At 49.3% G+C, this 21,089-nt stretch overlaps 1 protein-coding gene across 1 annotated transcript in view; it reads left to right on the top strand.

The window, feature by feature from the left end:
• The first annotated feature begins 19,427 nt into the window (after positions 1 to 19,427).
• ERICH2 (glutamate rich 2) overlaps positions 19,428 to 21,089 on the top strand; it is a 370,290-nt gene continuing 368,628 nt past the window's right edge. The window contains exons 1-2 of the mRNA XM_078683840.1: positions 19,428 to 19,720; positions 20,158 to 20,191. Of these exons, the coding sequence (XP_078539966.1) occupies positions 19,679 to 19,720; positions 20,158 to 20,191 (76 nt within the window). The 5' untranslated portion in view covers positions 19,428 to 19,678. The remainder of the gene's footprint in view (positions 19,721 to 20,157; positions 20,192 to 21,089) is intronic.

The following is a 21,089-nucleotide window of genomic DNA, read 5'->3' as shown; positions in this document are numbered from 1 at the left end:
AGATGCCATACACAACCCCCTATTTTGTCTCGTAACGGAAGAAAATGTTACATAACACATTTTTTTTCATAACTGGGATTGAAAAAAAATAACGGTTTTGGGGAGGGTGTTAACCTTTTATATGCTTATTCCATTAAATGCTACACTTGTTCTTATGACAACTGATGAATGCTTGCTTAACGGGACTGCCAAGTGCAGTAGTTCAAACCATTTTTCTCATTACAGAAAGAAGATTACATTGCCCTTCTGCCAGACAATTCTCCAACTACTAGTAAGTCATCACCAGCAGTACTGTGTTTTCATTTCTTAATTGAAAATAAAACTTTAAAACTAACAAACACTGTGTGGTTTTTGTTTACGAGTGAGTGAGCGGAAAGGTTTGAACTATGCACTTGGCAGTCATGTTTCAGTGACTCAGATAGGCCGGGACTCGGAGGTAGTCTCTCTTCTTCTGTTCTTCTGGGTTGTAAAAATCATTGGTCAGACATTCTAGATAGTCTGTCAGGGGATTGGGGGTTCAACTTCTGTTCGGACTGAGGTATGTCGAAAGACGAACTGCACCTATCATCTTGTCCATACTTCTTTGTGTGCAGAATAGTCCCTGAAACACTAGCGGTATGGGATGTGCTCCTCTCAAATCAAAAAGGACACTGCTACCGTTTAGTTGGTGTAAACAATTACATTTTGTTGTTGCAAATTGTCAAAGCACTTACATTAAGAAGACTGGAATAGACAGCAAGGGCAACCCAGAGGACTACACTCAGTGCCTAGAGCTATTGCTGTATCAGAGTTTTGTTTCACACCGTTTGCCGAATGGGCAAGCTTAGCTACCTACACAGACCGACTCATAATTGTAAATAGTAGTAGCACAGAGAGTGATGGTAGAGGCAGGATAAGAATGTAGAAAGTAGTCTACATTAGAAGAAGATCCAAGACTATTTTGTAAAACATAGAATTGTTAGGAAGCAGTTTATAATAAATAGGGGCTGTAAAAGTTAGGGAAGTATAAGTATTAAGATAACAATAAGACAACTTACTGGGGCCAGCAGAAGAGCCTGGAAGGGACTGCTCCTGTCCAACTTCTGCCACCGGAGTCTCTGTCGCCGTCGCCTTGCCCCTGGGAGTTTCTGCTGGTGATCATGAAATAAAGAAACACAACATGGATGATTGTTTTTTGGGAAATATTTGATTTCTTTGTACTTAATCTAAAAATATTTCGGGGAAACAAATTAACATCAATTGCATGTGATCTGGTCAACTAAGAGGATAGTAGTACAGTATTGCAGGATTCGCAGACCGTCTAATAGGAAAGTTATGTAATTCACTAACTACATCAACAACAAAAAGGTTCTACTACGACTGCCATCACTCAGCAGCACGAGACGTCGCGTGACAGACACAGTCCGTCATCATGATTGCAGACCACTAACAAATGTCCTAGAACAAGTAATAAATAGTATACTCAACGTATCAATCCACCACTATCTCTTCAAAGTGGCAGCAGCAGGAGTACAAAGAAGGACTAGACTTGAGTCTACTGTCTCTAGCATTACGTAGTAATGCTCTCAAATGACTAAAAAGTTGCAAACAAGTAAGCATAGTATCAACGCCAATAACCAGGCGAGCACCTGCAATAACAGAAGCTATTTAAACATTAATTTACCTGCAACGTAATCTAATCAGCAGCATTCGTACTCTTCAGGAAAAAAATAGATTAGCAATATAACAGAGCAGAAGGAAAAAAAGTAGTTATTAAATAGCTACTTACCAAGCCCAGGGATCTCCACACCAAGCAGGTCGACGAGGTCATGCTCCCGGTCCAAGATGTCACTCCACCGGTGCGTCACTTGGTGGTAGGTGCGCCGGACCCCAGACTCCTTATGCATGCGCCGGCACACCGTGTCCCACAGCTGGCGACGCTCCTGGAGGCCGTAACCGGAAGCAATCCGCCCACCTGCTGCCATGGTCTTAGGGAGGTGGACCTGGACAAAAACCAGCAAGGCGGTCACCTCCACCGCAGAAAAGATCTCCCTGGGCTGCACTTCCTCCCCCTCCAACGCCCGCAAGGGAGCCGGGTACGTGGGGCTGGGCCCTTCCCCTTGCCCTTGTTGCCTCCCCTAGGCATGGTCCTGGGCACAAGAAGAAGGAAAGAAGAATAGGTGTGAAAAAAAATAAGAGAGAGAGCAAAAGAAATAAAGTAGGTAATAAAGTAACAAAAAGTTCAAAAAAACACAAAATAAAGATGTAGGAAATTGAAGAGAGAGATAATAAGCAAAAAAAAACCAAAAAAAGTTCAGAAAAACATAGGATTGCAAAGATGTAAGGTGGATAGAGAGGTAGCATGCCCAAAACCATAGCAGTGAATGAAAAACAAGATGGCCGCGCCCATAGAGGACCGCGTGGGTAAGTTCGCGCGATATTTCCCCCGCGAGCACGCAAAAACGCTAACGAATACGTAATCGCGCGCCGCATACGACGCGAACTCGCAACGAGCGGCCGGAAACAGAAACACGTCACGCAAACAAGATGGCCGCACCCGTACATGACCTCATCGGCAACCTCGGAGTCGATGCGCTGCAAGCGGCCCGCGAAGAAGCAAAAAACCACGCGAACACGCAAAAAAAAAAAAAAACACCCGAACATGCAAAAAAAAAGAGAAATCAGCAAATTCGCACGAATTTGCGGATTGCAAGTTCGATTTCGTGTCCTGCAAATCTCGTGAAATGGAAGAAAAACAAATTTTGGAAAACTGAAAGCACTTAGCAGGTGCAAAAGTTCAAACTAATTTGTAACCATTCCCTGTAGTGTTTCCTGAGGGGCCCCTCCAGAGTTCAGTTGCCTACTTTCAACTATTCTCTGACCCTGCTCTGACCCTCAAAGCAGGGTCAGAGAATACTTACAAGTATGGCACATTGCTCCTGTAAAAAAAAATAACTGCAACAGGAAGGTCTTACAGCTAAGGAAGCAGGTGCCAGACTTGAAGCACAAATTCAGTGACACATTAACCAGCCCCAAATTAAATCATCTCAGTTGAGGCTGGGAAGGTGTGCTTTGCTTTCCCCCCATAATCTACAGTGGTGAACAAGAGGATGGCAGTGGCAAACCAGAGGGTGGCAGTGATGAACCAGAGGGTGGCAGCCTTGAACCAGAAGGGGACAGTGCTGATCCAGAGGGTGGCAGTGGCAAACCAGAGGGTGGCAGTGATGAACCAAAGGGTGGCAGGGAGGAACTAGAGGATGGCAGCAATCAACCAGAGGGTGGCATTGATGAACCAGAGGGTGGCAGTGATCAACCAGAGGGTGGCAGTGATGAACCAGAGGGTGCTGTGATAAACCAGAGGGGGACAGTGATGATCCAGAGGGTGGCAGTGGCAAACAAGAGGGTGGCAGTGGCAAACAAGAGGGTGGCAGGGATGAACCAGCGGGTGGCAGGGATGAACCAGAGGATGGCGGTGATGAACCAGAGGGTGGCAGCCTTGAACCAGAGGGGGGCAGTGATGATCCAGAGGGTGGCAGTGGCAAACCAGAGGGTGGCAGTGATGAACCAGAGGGTGGCAGTGATGAACCAGAGGGTGCTGTGATAAACCAGAGGGGGACAGTGATGATCCAGAGGGTGGCAGTGGCAAACGAGAGGGTGGCAGTGATGAACCAGAGGGTGGCAGGGATGAACCAGAGGATGGCAGTGATCAACCAGAGGGTGGCAGCCTTGAACCAGAGGGGGACAGTGATGATCCAGAGGGTGGCAGTGGCAAACCAGAGGGTGGCAGTGATGAACCAGAGGGTGGCAGTGATGAACCAGAGGGTGCTGTGATGAACCAGAGGGGGACAGTGATGATCCAGAGGGTGGCAGTGGCAAACGAGAGGGTGGCAGTGATGAACCAGAGGGTGGCAGGGATGAACCAGAGGATGGCAGTGATCAACCAGAGGGTGGCAGCCTTGAACCAGAGGGGGACAGTGATGATCCAGAGGGTGGCAGTGGCAAACCAGAGGGTGGCAGTGATGAACCAGAGGGTGGCAGGGATGAACCAGAGGTGCTGTGATAAACCAGAGGGGGACAGTGATGATCCAGAGGGTGGCAGTGGCAAACGAGAGGGTGGCAGTGATGAACCAGAGGGTGGTAGGGATGAACCAGAGGGTGGAAGGGATGCACCAGAGGGTGGCAGTGATGAACCAGAGGGTGCTGTGATAAACCAGAGGGGGACAGTGATGATCCAGAGGGTGGCAGTGGCAAATGAGAGGGTGGCAGTGATGAACCGGAGGGTGGCAGGGATGAACCAGAGGGTGGCAGGGATGAACCAGAGGATGGCAGTGATGAACCAGAGGGTGGCAGCCTTGAACCAGAGGGGGACAGTACTGATCCAGAGGGTGGCAGTGGCAAACGAGAGGGTGGCAGTGATGAACCAGAGGGTGGCAGTGATGAACCAGAGGGTGCTGTGATAAACCAGAGGGGTACAGTGATGATCCAGAGGGTGGCAGTGGCAAACAAGAGGGTGGCAGTGATGAACCAGAGGGTGGCAGGGATGAACCAGAGGATGGCAGTGATCAACCAGAGGGTGGCAGCCTTGAACCAGAGGGGGACAGTGATGATCCAGAGGGTGGCAGTGGCACACGAGAGGGTGGCAGTGATGAGCCAGAGGGTGCTGTGATAAACCAGAGGGGGACAGTGATGATCCAGAGGGTGGCAGTGGCAAACAAGAGGGTGGCAGTGATGAACCAGAGGGTGGCAGGGATGAACCAGCGGGTGGCAGGGATGAACCAGAGGATGGCGGTGATGAACCAGAGGGTGGCAGCCTTGAACCAGAGGGGGGCAGTGATGATCCAGAGGGTGGCAGTGGCAAACCAGAGGGTGGCAGTGATGAACCAGAGGGTGGCAGTGGCAAACGAGAGGGTGGCAGTGATGAACCAGAGGGTGGCAGGGATGAACCAGAGGATGGCAGTGATCAACCAGAGGGTGGCAGCCTTGAACCAGAGGGGGACAGTGATGATCCAGAGGGTGGCAGTGGCAAACCAGAGGGTGGCAGTGACGAACCAGAGGGTGGCAGTGATGAACCAGAGGGTGCTGTGATGAACCAGAGGGGGACAGTGATGATCCAGAGGGTGGCAGTGGCAAACAAGAGGGTGGCAGTGATGAACCAGAGGGTGGCAGGGATGAATCAGAGGATGGCAGTGATCAACCAGAGGGTGGCAGCCTTGAACCAGAGGGGGACAGTGATGATCCAGAGGGTGGCAGTGGCAAACCAGAGGGTGGCAGTGATGAACCAGAGGGTGGCAGGGATGAACCAGAGGTGCTGTGATAAACCAGAGGGGGACAGTGATGATCCAGAGGGTGGCAGTGGCAAACGAGAGGGTGGCAGTGATGAACCAGAGGGTGGTAGGGATGAACCAGAGGGTGGAAGGGATGCACCAGAGGGTGGCAGTGATGAACCAGAGGGTGCTGTGATAAACCAGAGGGGGACAGTGATGATCCAGAGGGTGGCAGTGGCAAATGAGAGGGTGGCAGTGATGAACCGGAGGGTGGCAGGGATGAACCAGAGGGTGGCAGGGATGAACCAGAGGATGGCAGTGATGAACCAGAGGGTGGCAGCCTTGAACCAGAGGGGGACAGTACTGATCCAGAGGGTGGCAGTGGCAAACGAGAGGGTGGCAGTGATGAACCAGAGGGTGGCAGTGATGAACCAGAGGGTGCTGTGATAAACCAGAGGGGTACAGTGATGATCCAGAGGATGGCAGTGGCAAACAAGAGGGTGGCAGTGATGAACCAGAGGGTGGCAGGGATGAACCAGAGGATGGCAGTGATCAACCAGAGGGTGGCAGCCTTGAACCAGAGGGGGACAGTGATGATCCAGAGGGTGGCAGTGGCACACGAGAGGGTGGCAGTGATGAGCCAGAGGGTGCTGTGATAAACCAGAGGGGGACAGTGATGATCCAGAGGGTGGCAGTGGCAAACCAGAGGGTGGCAGGGATGAACCAGAGGGTGCTGTGATAAACCAGAGGGGTACAGTGATGATCCAGAGGGTGGCAGTGGCAAACGAGAGGATGGCAGTGATGAGCCAGAGGGTGGCAGGGATGAACCAGAGGATGGCAGGGATGAACCAGAGGGTGCTGTGATAAACCAGAGGGGGACAGTGATGATCCAGAGGGTGGCAGTGGCAAACCAGAGGGTGGCAGTGATGAACCAGAGGGTGGCAGGGATGAACCAGAGGGTGCTGTGATAAACCAGAGGGGGACAGTGATGATCCAGAGGGTGGCAGTGGCAAACGAGAGGGTGGCAGTGATGAACCAGAGGGTGGCAGGGATGAACCAGAGGATGGCAGTGATCAACCAGAGGGTGGCAGTGATGAACCAGAGGGGGTCAGTGATGATCCAGAGGGTGGCAGTGGCAAACCAGAGGGTGGCAGTGATGAACCAGAGGGTGGCAGTGATGAACCAGAGGGTGCTATGATAAACCAGAGGGGGACAGTGATGATCCAGAGGGTGGCATTGGAGAACCAGAGGGTGGCAGTGATGAACCGGAGGGTGGCCGCGATGAACCACAGGGTCGCTAACAGGCTGGACAGGTAGAAACAACATGGTCACGACCGTTGCGACCACATAAGTTCGCGTTCCCGAACTTGTACAAAACCCTCGCGAACTGGCAAAAACAGAAAATTCGTAAATTCGCACGAATTCGCGAATTTTGCAGATCGCGAGTTCGCAAATTCGCGGACCGCGAGTTCGCAAAATTCGCCCATGCTTATTGCCAGTGTGCTGTGAATTAATTTATGGGCCAAGGTGAGTATGTGGTGTTACTTTACCTGTTGCTGGTAACCCGCTGGATCAATAGCAAACGTGCAGAAATTGAGCTTTCTGAGCCATCCTTCCTCATCAACAGAATTCACCTCAATATTGTATCTAGAATTGTCTTTAGACATCCCCAATGGGCTGAAGAATGTAGCGAGGCAGTTCTTAGAAAAGTATAAGAAATGTTGAGCTCTTTGGGAGAGGTTCCTCATGCACCACTACCCGCAGTAAGTGCCAGACACGCAGTTGAGCACCACAGAGTGTTTGACAATCTGGTCTGAGATCACCAGGATGTGCACTGCAGTGGGGTTTCCATAAAAACCTAGAGAGTGCCACAAGCATAGGGAGAACCTATGGGATTGGACCCACATCAAGGCCTAGACTATCTTGGCATGGTCCCCTAAGCACACCCCAAGCAGACGAGGGGCCTGGAGAAAAACTGGTTGTGGTTTTGGCTAGTTCTCCGTGCTCATTTCTAACGTGCATACATGTCGAGTGTTAGTGTCTCATGTCTGTTTCTGTTACAAGGAAAAGGGCCCAGGGGGTTATCAGGTCCAGATAAACTGCATTGTGGGGCCAAATCCTGAATGAAGAAACACATGTTCTGTAATGGGAATGTTGTACATTGTTTTGACACTTTGTTCTGTTTCCAAGTCTTCCTAGATGTGTAAACGAAAAAATGTAAGCTTAGTGATGTGCTCACCCCAATATGATTGGAGTTACACCTGGTAGATCCCTTTAGCCCATAAGGAAATATACACTTCTTTTTTTTAAGAAAGGCAGAACTGGCAGTTGTTTCTCACACCCTCTTGGTGAATAAAGTGCATCTAGACAGGAGATGTATGGAATCAGACAAACCTGTCAGAGAACCTGTTATCTGCAGCTAATGGTAAAATCGAGACCCTACCTTGTACCCCCTAATCAGTACACACACAATGGTTGGTATTTTACTATCATAGAGTCTTTATTTTGAGGTATTTACCAACTTTATCAGAATGATTATCATTATTATAAACAACTCAGCAGATTAGCACGAATGTTAGACCTCAATAATGTTTTATCACACATCGCTAACCTGCTAGACTATTCCCTACCCAAAATGTCTAAATATTGTCAGTTAACCAGTGTATTTCACTGTATTTGTTAATTAAGCCTAAATTATACCAAGCCATGTATAGTTTCCCTGCATACCTTACACTGTCATTGAATCCCATCAAAACCTCTCTATGTGTCTAACCCACCCATACATTGCTTTCTTATATACCTTTATCATTAATAATGTCTTATGAAGAAAGGATAGGGGTTCACTCATGCGTGGCGTATTCTTTGCTACCAAAGTGTGCAACCAATACCCATTGCAGAGGCATAAAGGCGCAATGGAATCTAATGCGACTTTTTCCTTCTTCCTTCCAAAACGGAGCTCTACAAGGTCATCTTTTTTGCAGCTTTGGATTCAACACTTGCACCAGGGAAATGCAAATTTCCTTCTGTGCCTCATTAGTTTGTTTTGAATGGTGCCAGAATACATGGAGTTTCTCAGCTGAAAACCTAGTCGTTAAAGCGCACATTTGTTAGCATTGCCATTCAACCAGTCTACTTTTCTAGGCCCTATACCTGTCATATGCATCTCTAATCTTTAAAGTGGTATCATGTTTGCATGCAATCAGGTCTGCCGTGCATGTGTTATGCTTTATTATGACATGAAAACTCTGCCACAAACGAAAAATCTCAAGCATGAATAATTTTGCCAAAGACAGGTGTATTTCTCTAATTTTACTTCTAACATTACCTTATCCGTCTGGTTATGCAATATGTGACATTGTGAGCACACACTATTGGATCTACAGTGAAAATGATTATTACATCACGTGAATGTTTCTAGGACATGAAGTGGATTTTTTTCGCAGGAAATGGCATTGTAGGATGCAGGCATGCATACCACAAAATTTCCCCTGTGACGTCTTGCAAGTAGTCGGAGATATTTAGGATCTTGTCTTCTTCTGAGATAGGGAACCTTTTCATGCAAACCATAGGGGAATGTTTAAATGGCATGGCTTTAATAAGCAGATCTATCTCTTACTAAAACTCTATATCATCAATCTAGGACCTTTTCCAAACATGACAACAATGTAGTATGGAGTGAAGTAGAGTGTGCTACAGCAGTTTGTTCATGGGCCTTGGTGGCCGAAGACAAATTGTGCTATTTGCATACCACCTTGTGCATTGGAAAGGGAGTAATCCTGATGATCATAGCAGTGTGGCTCAGTGCAAAATGGAAGGTTAAGTTTTGAACATGACATTGAGACCTGATGCCACCCCCTTCAACATCGACAAGACGCGAACATCCTTGGGGCCTAAGCCTGCCTCTCCCACAATCCATCCTACCACCAAGAGTGCACCCAGAATAGCAGCTGCTGAGGGTGGGATTGACCCCAGAAACCCATGAGTCAAAGCGCGTCTTACCTCTACGTCGCATTAATGTGTGTCTCGTGGAGATTTCCATGAGGCCATGAAGCAGATGTTCACTAAGCAGCAGGCAATCTTGTAGGGTATGGGTGAGGTTGTGGCTGAGTGCTCTGCAAATGCCCTGCTAGTCAGCCTTGTCGTACCGTAATAGGAACGTTCCCACCAATCCTGTGCGTCTTCCACCACTACTACTTCATCAATCTCAGTGCGTTCACAACTTCAGGAGATGTCCAGTTCTGCTTGTGAGTTCTGAAACTCAATTCCTGTGGTGGTTGTCTCAGTTTAGTGTTAGTGGTGCGCTCCACAATATGAGATAAACTGACTGGGAGCTTAGGGTAAATTTGGTTCTGCAGTGCTTGAAAAGCTTCTTTATGAATTAGTAGGACATGATGATGGGATAGTCACGAATCACTGGTGGGGGTCAGATAAAGCTGGTTTCTTCCACTACTCGTGCAACAGGTTTGGGAGAAACCAGAGATTAGAGACAATCTAGCTGGGTAGCGCTAATGGAGCAGGGCATGCACGACATGTTTTCTATATACCACACAGGATTTTACAATGTGAGTAAAAGCAAAGCTGCATGAAATTGTATTGTATTGTAATTTCTGTAGGGCATTCCTATCTCTTTCTTCAGCCTAAAAGCACTTTTACACCATCAGCAGCACACGGAGGGGAGAAGTATGTTGTTGGTTGAAGTGTCACCAATTAGTGTTCTTTTTGGTTGTCTTCCCAGAGACCACGTTCTTTCTGTGGCAGAAGATATTTTAGGAAAGGTTCTTTTAGAAAGTTTTCCTGTCTAAAGCTGCTGAATAGCCCCAGTGATGAGTTAAAACTGCTCCTAGAGGAGGACAAATGCTTGGGTGTGGGTAGGTGTTTCTGTTCCTCTGCCAGGATGACCATCTGGGCTGTACCCAGGAATAAGATTAACTTTAAAGAAGTCTACCCTATCACAGGCAAATGTTAACTGACACATAGGCAGGGCCCTTTTTTAGGTCTCGTCCTGCGATGGCTGCGAATGCGCAGTCTCGCTGGCGAGATTTAATGTTTCTGAGTACATTTCACTAGCGAGGTTAAGCCCCGCCGCTCTATTCCATTGGCTGGCATCACAGTTCATGCTAAACGGTGGCCAGCCATTGGAAAAGAGGTCACAGTAACGTACTCTTTTCTCTTTTGAAGCCGTCCCACTTGGACAGGCTGCCTTGACTTCTTATCTTCTTTATAGGGCGAAACAGATGGCCCCATAAAGCAGATAATAAACCTTTTACGCCAGCACCTCTCTCTTTACTCTTCGTGTCGCCACTCTCATTTCTATTCACCCTCCTTTGTCTGCATCCCTCCCACTCGGCTCGGCCGTGAGCAACGTGGGGCGGCCGGGGGTCGTGGCGAGGGCAAGAGATCCCAGCTGGGCCAGTGGGGCTGCATCATATCATCCTTCAGAGGTGAGGACTGCGGAACCCCTCTACCCCTCCAAAAGTGTCCGCGGTGTTTCTGGTGGCCCCCCGCTGCCATTGCACTAAGCTCTGTCCTAAAATCTGATTGAGCTTCCAGTAAGTGTCGGCAGCTGGCGGCATGGCATGTGACTGAAGTTATTGCCGGAGGTCTGACCCGCAAGAATGTCTAAAGACCGCGGACATGGCAGCTTGTCGCCCCGTGACGGCAGTATAATATGGTGGGCGCTGCAACATGGAAACGGCTCTGCATCTGCACCCCTGGAGGCTGGGAGAAATGCTGACGGCTACCATTTTAGATTTAAAAATACACCTGGAGAGCATTTTAAAGGGTCATAGTAAAGAAGATATTGCTGCAATGTGAATGCGCAACCTGGATAACCTTTGGGCCTAGCGAACTGTGGAGCAGCTTATCACCCCTTCGTACAGGGTGTATATGCGGATTCTGCGTTGCCCACAGAGGGGGAGAGGCATAGGGGAAGCTCCCCTCGATAGCATGGGGGGGAAATACCAGGTGAGAGTCGTTGGTGGGGGCCTCGCCGGTCTGTGTAATCCTCTTACAAGCAAGAGCCAGCCGATGCCTGTTCATTATGGGCACCCTTACGAGGCCATGCTGAACTTTGTGCAGCTTGTTGAAAACAGATAAAGGAACATATCTAGTGGTGCGCTCCCATTGGCTGGCCTGGTCACGTGGCTGCCTAACTTTATTCAGCTGACATGCCGGGTGCGGAGTACCAGCACCCGGGGCTCTACCCGCGCTCGGGTTACGGGGGCGGCGAGCAGCCGCCCCGCCGCAACAGCAGCAAGTCTTTGGCTGCGCCCCGGGCCCCACGTGCCCCTGCGGGCCACGGCCAAGAGCCGCCCGCCCCCGCCGGCCTCTACCCCAGCGCGTCTGAGCCCTCAAGCAGCCGGCCATCGTCTACCCCTGGATGAAGAAAGAGCACATCAACAAGGGTAAGCACCGCACGGCTCCTTCCCGCCACGGATAATTTATGAGGCCGCGGCAATTACACTCATCATAAATGTTTATTGCTGGGAAAGCAGGCCAGCGGCCATGTGCTGCTGCCAGTGCGCAAGGCACGGCGGAGCAGCGGGCATAGTGGCAGCTTGTTTTTAGGTCTCGGCTAAGCGCGCGGAAGCGCGTTCTCGCCGATAACCTTTTGTCGCCGTGTCTGCTTTCCAGGAGACAATCCTGGCCACGTGCATCGCCTTGGAGGCGATTTGAAACTGTCACGCGCACAAGTACGAGCGCTCAATTGACACACACACACAATCGCCCATGCACGCACGCACCCACACATACAGAGAACACACCCCCGCCGTCGTATACACACACACGCGCACACACACACACAAGTGCACCGAGACCCCCCCCCGCCCTTTTGCACTTACCGGCTCAATCTCGGGGGACTCCGCTCTCAGCACGCGGCAGGGGCAGGCACCGGGCATGTGCCTTGTGCCCCCTCCGCAGCGTTCACGCTGCAGCTCTTCAACACTTGCGCAACATCCTACTGGCGGCCCCGGGGCTCTCCACGGCTCACAGGAGCCCCGGGCCGCGAGACGCATTTCCTCCGCCTGCCTCCTCTTCCGGTCCAGACGCGGCCCGCCCCCGTCACAGGCGACCTTGCCTGACTTCCGGTGCGGCCGCGGCGGGATTCCGGGGGCAGTAAGAGTTATTTTTTTTTTATGTGCTCAAGAAGCTTTTTTTGATATTGCACTAAATTCTTCAGCTGGATGTTGACGTTCGTCTAGAGTACAGGCATTGCACTAATTTAGCACTGTTTTCTGTACTATAGTTTTTTCAGTTATATGGTCCTTCCAAGCCTATACTTGCTGCTCCATAGTGCTTTTAGTAGCAAGTTTTACTGAGTACTGGTACAGCTAACTCATACCTATTGCTACTATCACCAAATAAAATGTGACCACTCTCTTTACCATCCTTATAAGGGTGGAAGGCTGAGAACCTTGCAACGGTTCGAACTTGTGAGCTTCAGGTCACTGCATACAGAGGTGAGCTGTAGTATTCAAACTGGCCTAACCTCAGCAAGAATGACAACATTGCACATGTTGGAGCCCGTCTGCCCAGGCCATAGCACATCGCAGGAACTTCACATGGTATGATGAGCATGCAGGGAGTACGTTTTATTTTAAAATAGTCAACATGAGTGGGTAGTGAAGTGACTACGGAAGCAGTTGGGCAGAGTCTGACAGCGTTTCAAGCAAGAAGCGAGGTACGGTCAGCTGGCAGCACGGAGCAGAGTGACCTGGCAGCAAGGTGGCTAAGTTTGGGAACCCAGCACAGGTCGGTGGTTTGTTATAATGCTCCAGGGTAGTCCCCCCGCACTCCTCGTAGTCGTGCTCGCTGTACTCCCTGCCCTATCGCTGCCTCCGGCCCCGTTTCCCCCCCCCTCGAGTGTTCAGAGAGGGAGCGGGTGACAAGCTGCCTCTGCTGCGGGGGTAGTAGAGTCCCATATGAGCCTTGCAGGATTGCTGGATAGGCGGCCATTTGAGGCTAGTGATAGCGAGAAGGCAGGCATTAGGTTGCGGTCCTCTTGACAGTGGTGAAGAAGTGGCTGGAATCAGCAAGTGCGGTTTGCGCCACATCGATGGACTAGCGCGCCCATATGCGTGTTTTCTGCTACTATGCATAGGCTCTCTCACAGTTAACTACCTAAAAATAAAAGCCACCTATAATTTGGAGCCATGTTTAGGTGAGATACAACCGTCCCTAGCCAGGAAACCCTATGTACAGTTTAGGCACGGTTCTCTCCCTCTGCGTGCATTTTTTATTTTTATTTTGTTGCTGTGCGTGTTTAGCCGTACTGACATCTTTTTGTCTAACACAGCCTACTTTGCAGGGCTGGCATAACGGTGCATAGATGCTTATAGCAGCTACAGGCCGCCCACTTGTCGCACTCTATCCAGTCTCAGCTCTATCTTTGTGTTTGTACTTGGATTACTTTCCTGTGTCTGTCCGGGTATTTTTCCGTCTTGTTATAGCTCACATAACCTATAGCAAAGCATATCCAGTGCATAGAAGGGTGCATTTTGAATGGATTTTTTGTGGGGTGATGGGACCCAGGATCTGCACCGGGCTGTCTATAAGATAAAGGATTCACCCTCCCAGAATACAAAATAAGTAGAATAGACCCTTTCAAACCCCTCAGAACACTTTTTTTGGGCCTACAATTTATTGACTTTTGTTGCAATTAGTGTTGCAATATTAAGCAATGCCAAAAGCTCAAACTTAATTACTGCGAGACCTATTGCATTGCAAATGCTTGTTTTACTGTTGCTGCTCATGCACTGTGTGGTTCCACTTTAGCTGTTCACGAGGTGTGCGCCCCCTTCCTACCTGCGGGTGAAATGTATGCACCTATCTCAGTTGTTCATGTGCCTGTCTTAGCTGCCCAGTCTTTGTATGCCCCTACTCTACCTGTTCTTGTGCAGTACCAGCTCCTCTGGTACTTGTGAGCTTTGACATTAGTCCGAAGGTGCAAATTTCCCCCATGGTCTCGGATTGCTTTATGTGTCTCAGGGAGGGGCGGTACTCTTTTTCCCGCTGCCCCCTGTGCTTTACTGGCTCAATGGAGATGGTCGCTCAGGGCCCCTGCCTGGAGGGTGGACTTCTGAGCTCACTAGCATCTCCGTGCCATCAGGGTCTTAGCAATATTAACCCCCAGCACGCACAGGTTTGAGGTACTGTATTATATATTTATTTTATTTTTATTTTATGAATTTTATATAGCGCTGGCTAGACCTGAAGGTATCAGAGCGCTTTACATAAGGAAAAAGCGAGTTGCAAGTTACAAAATATCGCGCCCACCATAAAATTGTTACAGATCATCTTGCTGTTTTAGCGGGAAAAGAAAGCAGACGCTCTATCTCAGTGCCATCTTGGGTGTGGGGACTTGGGTTTGGCTGCACTTCCGGGGTTGCACTCTAGTGTTTGGGCACTTGGCTGCCTATTTAGAACAGCAATGCAAGCGCGCAGCGTGTGCGCCCATGGCGCTCCGGGGGAATGCCAGAGGCAAGCCCGTCTGCGCCCGTCCGCGCCCCTGTCGCGCACAGCGCCAACCATGCTGTCCATGGCTGTCAAAACCAAGGCAGAATAAAATACACTAGGGACCAGCTACTTAGTATAGGTAAGAGGGACGAAGGGGGGATTTGTCCACCGCCTATCATTGCAGGTCAATGCAGGAGCACTTTAAACTGCGGGATGATTACTTGCAGATCTCTGGGGAAACATTACCAAGAGGTGTCCGCCGTGCTAGAAAACATGGATTTGGACGTCCGCTTTTTAACTGAAACCTGGACCAGCACAGACTTGTTGGTACAAATGGGTTTTGCCTGCCCAGGCTGATATAAAATATTCTATAAACCGAGGACGACTGGGAGAGGAGGGGGGGGGGGTCAATTAAGGAAAAATTGAACTTCGCACCCCTATAAGTAGACGAGGTCACTAAGTGGCCGGTCCATTGGAGCTGAGGGGCCACACACCTCCACCTTTCTCCCTTCATGAACAGTGTCTGGCAGGCTGCACAAAGGTCAGCCTGACAGACACTGTTCACTTTCAGTTCAAGCAGCCAGGAGCCAGACATGCTCATTTAGCGTAGGCTCCTGGCTGCCTGAGCTGAACTTTGCAGGGCTGAGGAAGTCACAGCTCCTGTGGGCGTGACGTCCTCAGCTTAGCAAAGGTCCCTGAGGCCCTCCTCTCAGTGACGAGGGGTAACGTCACTGATTGCCTCGCACCTGGGCGCTTCATTTTTAAGCACTGAAGCGCCCAGGGTCGAGTGTCAATCAGTTACACTTCATCACAGAGTGGGGTGGGGTCACCAGTCTCACTGACACCATCCTACTCTGTGATGACGTTGGGACTGCTGCTTTCCCTGATTGGTTGACCTTAGGTCAGCCAAAGAGGGAAGGCAACAGTCCTAAGCCTACTGGAACCTCCGAGGCAGAGCTGGTTACAGGTGTTTGGTTTCTTTTAAACTGTTTGGTGCATGCGTCTATGTATGAATGTTTGGTGAAGAGTGTTGTGAATGGATGTGTTTGTGTGCGTGTGTGTATGTATGAATGTTTGGGGAAGAGTATTGTGAATGGTTGTGTTTGAGTGTGCGCGTGTGTGTGAATACATTGCGTTGAGTGTTAGGTGTATGTGTGCATGAGATTGAGAGTGTGTCCCGCCCACCAACCTCCCTCCAAAACTTACAGGCAGCCACTGCCATTTCCCTAACCATAGACATTCTGACTGCCCCTTAATGCTCACTCAGGGACTCTGGCTAATGAAAGCAGTGGGACAATAAGAGTGAACTATTGAGAAGAATTGGGCATTAAATTATTGATTCTCTGGGTAATTTGTCATTTCTAAGTCGACCCTTGGGTCCCACTAACAGTCTCTGGTATTTATATTGCCTCTTCCCTCACTGCAGTTATCAATGCTTCTGGGTTTGGCAGCTCTGGGAAGGAGTTACCGGTTGATATCAGAGACATCATTAGAAGGACCGTAATGGTGTTGAGCAAAAAGGAAAAGGTCAATCAATCAATCAATCAGAGCATTTGTATAGCGCACTACTCACCCGGAGGGTCTCAAGGCGCTGGGGGGGGTCCGCTACTGCTCGAACAGCCAGGTCTTGAGCTGCTTCCTGAAGGCGAGGTGGTCCTGGGTCAGGCGGAGGTGGGTCGGAAGGGAGTTCCAAGTCTTGGCGGCCAGGTAGGAGAAGGACCTTCCTCCTGTGGTGGCTCTTCGGATGCGGGGGACGGCGGCTAGGGCGTGGCTGGTCGATCGAAGCTGGCGCGTGGGAGCGTAGAAGTTGAGGCGGCTGTTGAGGTATCCTGGTCCTTGGTTGTGTAGGGCTTTGTGTGCGTGGGTGAGGAGCCGGAAGGTGATTCTCTTGTGGACCGGGAGCCAGTGCAGGTCTCTCAGGTGTCCGGAGATGTGGCTGCGGCGGGGGATGTCCAGGATGAGTCGTGCTGAGGTGTTCTGGATCCACTGGAGTCTCTTCTGGAGTTTGGCGGTGGTTCCGGCGTAGAGGGAGTTACCGTAGTCCAGGCGGCTGGTGACGAGGGCCTGGGTGACCGTCTTCCTGGTCTCGGTGGGGATCCATCGGAAGATCTTGCGTAGCATTCGCAGGATGTTGAAGCACGACGAGGAGACGGCGTTGACTTGTCTGGTCATGGAGAGGGTGGAGTCCAGGATGAAGCCCAGGTTGTGTGCGTGGTCTGTTGGTTTGGGTGCGCTGCCCAGGGCGGGGGGCCACCAGGAGTCGTCCCAGGCGGAGGGTGAGGATCCCAGGATGAGGACTTCCGTCTTGTCCGAGTTCAGTTTCAGGCGGCTGTTCGACATCCATTTGGCTACGTCTGTCATCCCTTCGTGCAGGTTGGCTCTGGCGGTGGCGGGGTCGTTAGTGAGGGAGAGGATCAGCTGGGTGTCGTCGGCGTAGGAGATGATGTTCAGGTTGTGCTGGCGTGCGATGGCTGCGAGGGGGCTCATGTAGACGTTGAAGAGAGTTGGGCTGAGCGAGGATCCTTGAGGAACGCCGCAGATGACTTCGGTGGCCTCCGATCTGAACGGGGGGAGGCGGACTCTCTGTGTCCTTCCGGCGAGGAAGGAGGTGATCCACTCCAGTGCCTTCTCCTGGATTCTGACGTTGCTGAGGCGCTGTACTAGGGTACGGTGGCAGACAGTGTCGAAGGCCGCGGAGAGGTCCAGGAGGATGAGGGCCACTGTTTCTCCGTTGTCGAGCAGGGCTCGGATGTCATCTGTAGCTGCGATCAGGGCGGTTTCGGTGCTGTGGTTGGCCCGGAAGCCAGACTGCGATAGGTCGAGGGAGCCGTTCGTCTCGAGGAAGGCGGCCAGTTGCTTGTTGACGGTCTTCTCGATGACTTTGGCCGGGAACGGGAGCAGCGAGATGGGGCGGTAGTTCTTGAGGTCGGTAGGGTCTGCTGATGGTTTCTTGAGTAGAGCGCTGAGTTCGGCGTGCTTCCAGCTCTCCGGGAAGGTGGCGATGTCGAAGGAGGTGTTGATGATGTCCCGCAGGTGGGGTGCGATGACAGGTAACCTCTTTAAAAAGTTAGAACGGTTTTAGGACAACAGTAGAAGCACTTTCAGGATTACATTCTGCTGTTTATGCACAGAGGAGCTGTGCTGTATTGCCATTTGGATGAAATGTGCACCACCCCAATAATGGAGCATTTGCATAATGTCTGATGTTTTGCTGTTATACCACAATTTTATAATACCATTGCCACAATCTGTTATGATTACATTACTGCAAATTTAGAGATAACTTTCCAAGAATTGTTTTGTTCTTATTTTTTGCAATTATTGTGTCAAATTAGTACCAACCTCCAAAAAATGATGTCTGTGAATGACAAAATACACAAGACATTAATACGTAACTATTTTTCATACAAAAAGTTCTATGTAAGTAAGGTAAACTTCTCTTTTTTGGTTCGGCTTCAAAGCACAGCTGTCTGGGTTACATATTTTAGCAATTCTTTAAAATATACATAGAGCAGGCTTTGGCTTGGCTCCATCTAGAGGAGTATTACTCTTTCATCCCATGTTATCAGCTGGCCATGCATCAATCCGCCTTCCAGAAAGTGTTTCCATTAGAATGCACAAGGGATTATTTATTGTAAATTGTCAAAATAAACACAACTATGTTTTTTGTCACAGTTATTTTACTCCAATCTACATACATGCTAGCATTTCCGAAGAGAAAAGAAATAAGAGGGAAAATGTATTTCCCCCAGTGACTTATATTGAAACAGAGGCAATTTCAGGTGGGAGACAACCAAAATTAAGAGATTTTGGCTTAATAAATCAGAGGCCTCCCACTTGACATATGATTGTACACTAAAAGCAACATGTTTTGCTACTTTTTCCCAGGATTGTCAAGGGCAGTAGGACAGGCTTTAATATCATAAACCTCTGTGTGCACAAAGCATGCCAACAGCATTTTTGAATGGCTGTGTTTACATTTACATCAAAGCCAAACCTAATGACTTTGCCAGTGCTTGTTTCATTCCTTTAACACACTGAATGCAGTGCGCAGTGGTTCTCTGGACAGGAGACCCCGTGAGTCTGCGATGCCTACTCAGGGGGTTTGCGACTGCTTAGAAAATTAAATATTAGCAGATTGATAAATTACATATAAATAAAGAAACAAACCTAAAATTTAAAATGTTTAAATGTTCTGTAAATGTGAAGCAATCTAAAAATGGGGGCTAAAAAGTAAGTTGGTTTCTTCAGTTTTGATGATTTGTGGGAGTAGTGCAAGTGCAGCAAACAGAACATAGTATGGGCAATGGGTGGCCTAAATTGAATTTAGAAAAGCTCCAACATTCCATTAAAACTAAAATGTAGATTTTTTAAATATAAACCTTTGTCCTCCTCTATCCTTCAACTATCATTCCAAATCAACTGACTAACTTATCCACCACTTAAAATGTACTTGCATGTTACACTACACTAATTCAACACTAATCCTCTATGGGTCCTTGAGTAGCATGCTACTCGCCGAAAAAGCGCTTCGAGGCCTCGTCAGGGGTAGTAAGCGCTATATACATGCAATTACAATACAATACAATACACACGCTGCAGACAACGCGGAGGCTAACAGGCCTCGTTGCCCCCGGACCTTTCATTGCAGTGCACGTGTTGCTACCCGAGACTCTATAGTTGCTGCACAGGCACGAGCGTGTCGGTGTCCATGGAAACGGTGTGACTTCAGACCACGCAGCGCGGGATTGGAGGTGAGAAGAGCCGGTGTGGGAAGCGGCCGAGAGGGCGCACTGCGCTGCACAGACTCGCCAGTCTGCTTTTGCAGCCCGGCTTTAACGGCCGTCTGAGCTACCGTCGTGAACAAGCCCAAGTGCCGGGGTCTGAGCAGGTAGCGGCAGTAACGCTTGAACTGCAGCTGAAACCTACACAGAGCCTCGGGACACAGCGCCTGCTTCTTGTTTCTGCTCTCTCCTAGGATGGAAGTGTGGGGTACACCAGTACGGGGAACGGCCGTGCAGGTGAGGAGGTCTACATTCTTGAATCCCACTTTCCCACTTTAAGACTTTCTAAGACTGCTGTACATATTGCTGTGGCGTTTAAGTGTTCCGATATTCATTGTACACTGCCACACCTTGCTGGCCACTTGTTGATGCACCTTGCATTTTTCAAATGTTCAATAAATAATTTAAGTGACGACATTTGTTTTTTCTACTTTATCACGCATGGGGGATTCTCGTGTGTTTTCTATTTATGATACGTATTGTTCTAGAACTGGTTCTGTTATGACGCAAACATCGCATAAGCATTTGATTCTTACCTAGGATACCACATGCGTTCCAAGGTGCGGTGGTTTTTGTGAGATGAACATTTAGTGTTTAAAAGGGCAAATTGCCTGATGGGTGGATCGTTCCGTGTCAATAAGCATTCTGCAAATCATGTGTTTATCTTTTTGTAGGCCCCTGGAAGGCTGGAAGTCATTGGAGCTGAAGGTACGACGACAAAACGTTGGCCGCATGCATGCATATTGAAATACTACACGTGATGTTTTGATGTTACAATTAGTTTGAAATGCTACGTTCTGATTCCTTTTGGCTGTGGTATATTTTTTAGAAGTGTGGGTGACCACCCCGTAATCGTACTCACTTTCCCCAAACTATCCCACCGCATTCTTGCTCACTTTCCTGTTGTAGGGTTGCTGCTATCAAGGTGTTTTAGTGATGTCAGTTTAAAGTTCTTAAGTAGTGTGTACATTTTGCGACTTGTTATTAATGCGAGTTAAGTGGAATTGATAGTATTTTCTTAACGTGTTTAGAACTCAAAGGATTGTATGAATCACTATCTTTCTGAGGTTAAGCTCTATATTTATCACAACATACCCAGTAGATGATCTAATAGTTTATTAACAAGGTCCCATTTATTTTTACCAATAGCCTCGCCTGTGTGTTATATCATGATTTGGTTGCAATGCATTCTCTCCCCAGTTACCTTGTACCCGCTGCTCAGCAAGTGTGTGTGTTATGTAATGCAATGTTGGTGAGTGCTTGGTTTGGGGGAGTGTCAGTTGGAGAGAGTGGGCTGAGCAGCAGGATCAGTGGCGGCCCGTGCAGGTAAGGGCGGTGAGCAGGGCAGGGTTGTGGGGGGTGGAAGTGACAAACGACAGAATACAGAAAATAAAACAAATAAATAAAACCACTTACCTTGCGCTCTGCGTCAAAGGTGCCTCAGGGCTAGGGGGTGCATGCAGGGTGTCACATGTTGTGCCCCCCGGTGTGCATGCACCCCAGTACCTGCATGGCATGGACTACACCAGTCCATGCCTTGCAAGTCTGTCGTTGACATTTCCATTGTGGTGCGCACGCCAAAGAACCGCACGCTAGTGACCAAAAA

This window comes from Lissotriton helveticus, chromosome 3_1 (assembly GCF_964261635.1).
Source record: "Lissotriton helveticus chromosome 3_1, aLisHel1.1, whole genome shotgun sequence".
NCBI classification, from domain to species: Eukaryota; Metazoa; Chordata; class Amphibia; order Caudata; family Salamandridae; genus Lissotriton; species Lissotriton helveticus.
This window is presented reverse-complemented; position numbering and strand designations above follow the sequence as displayed.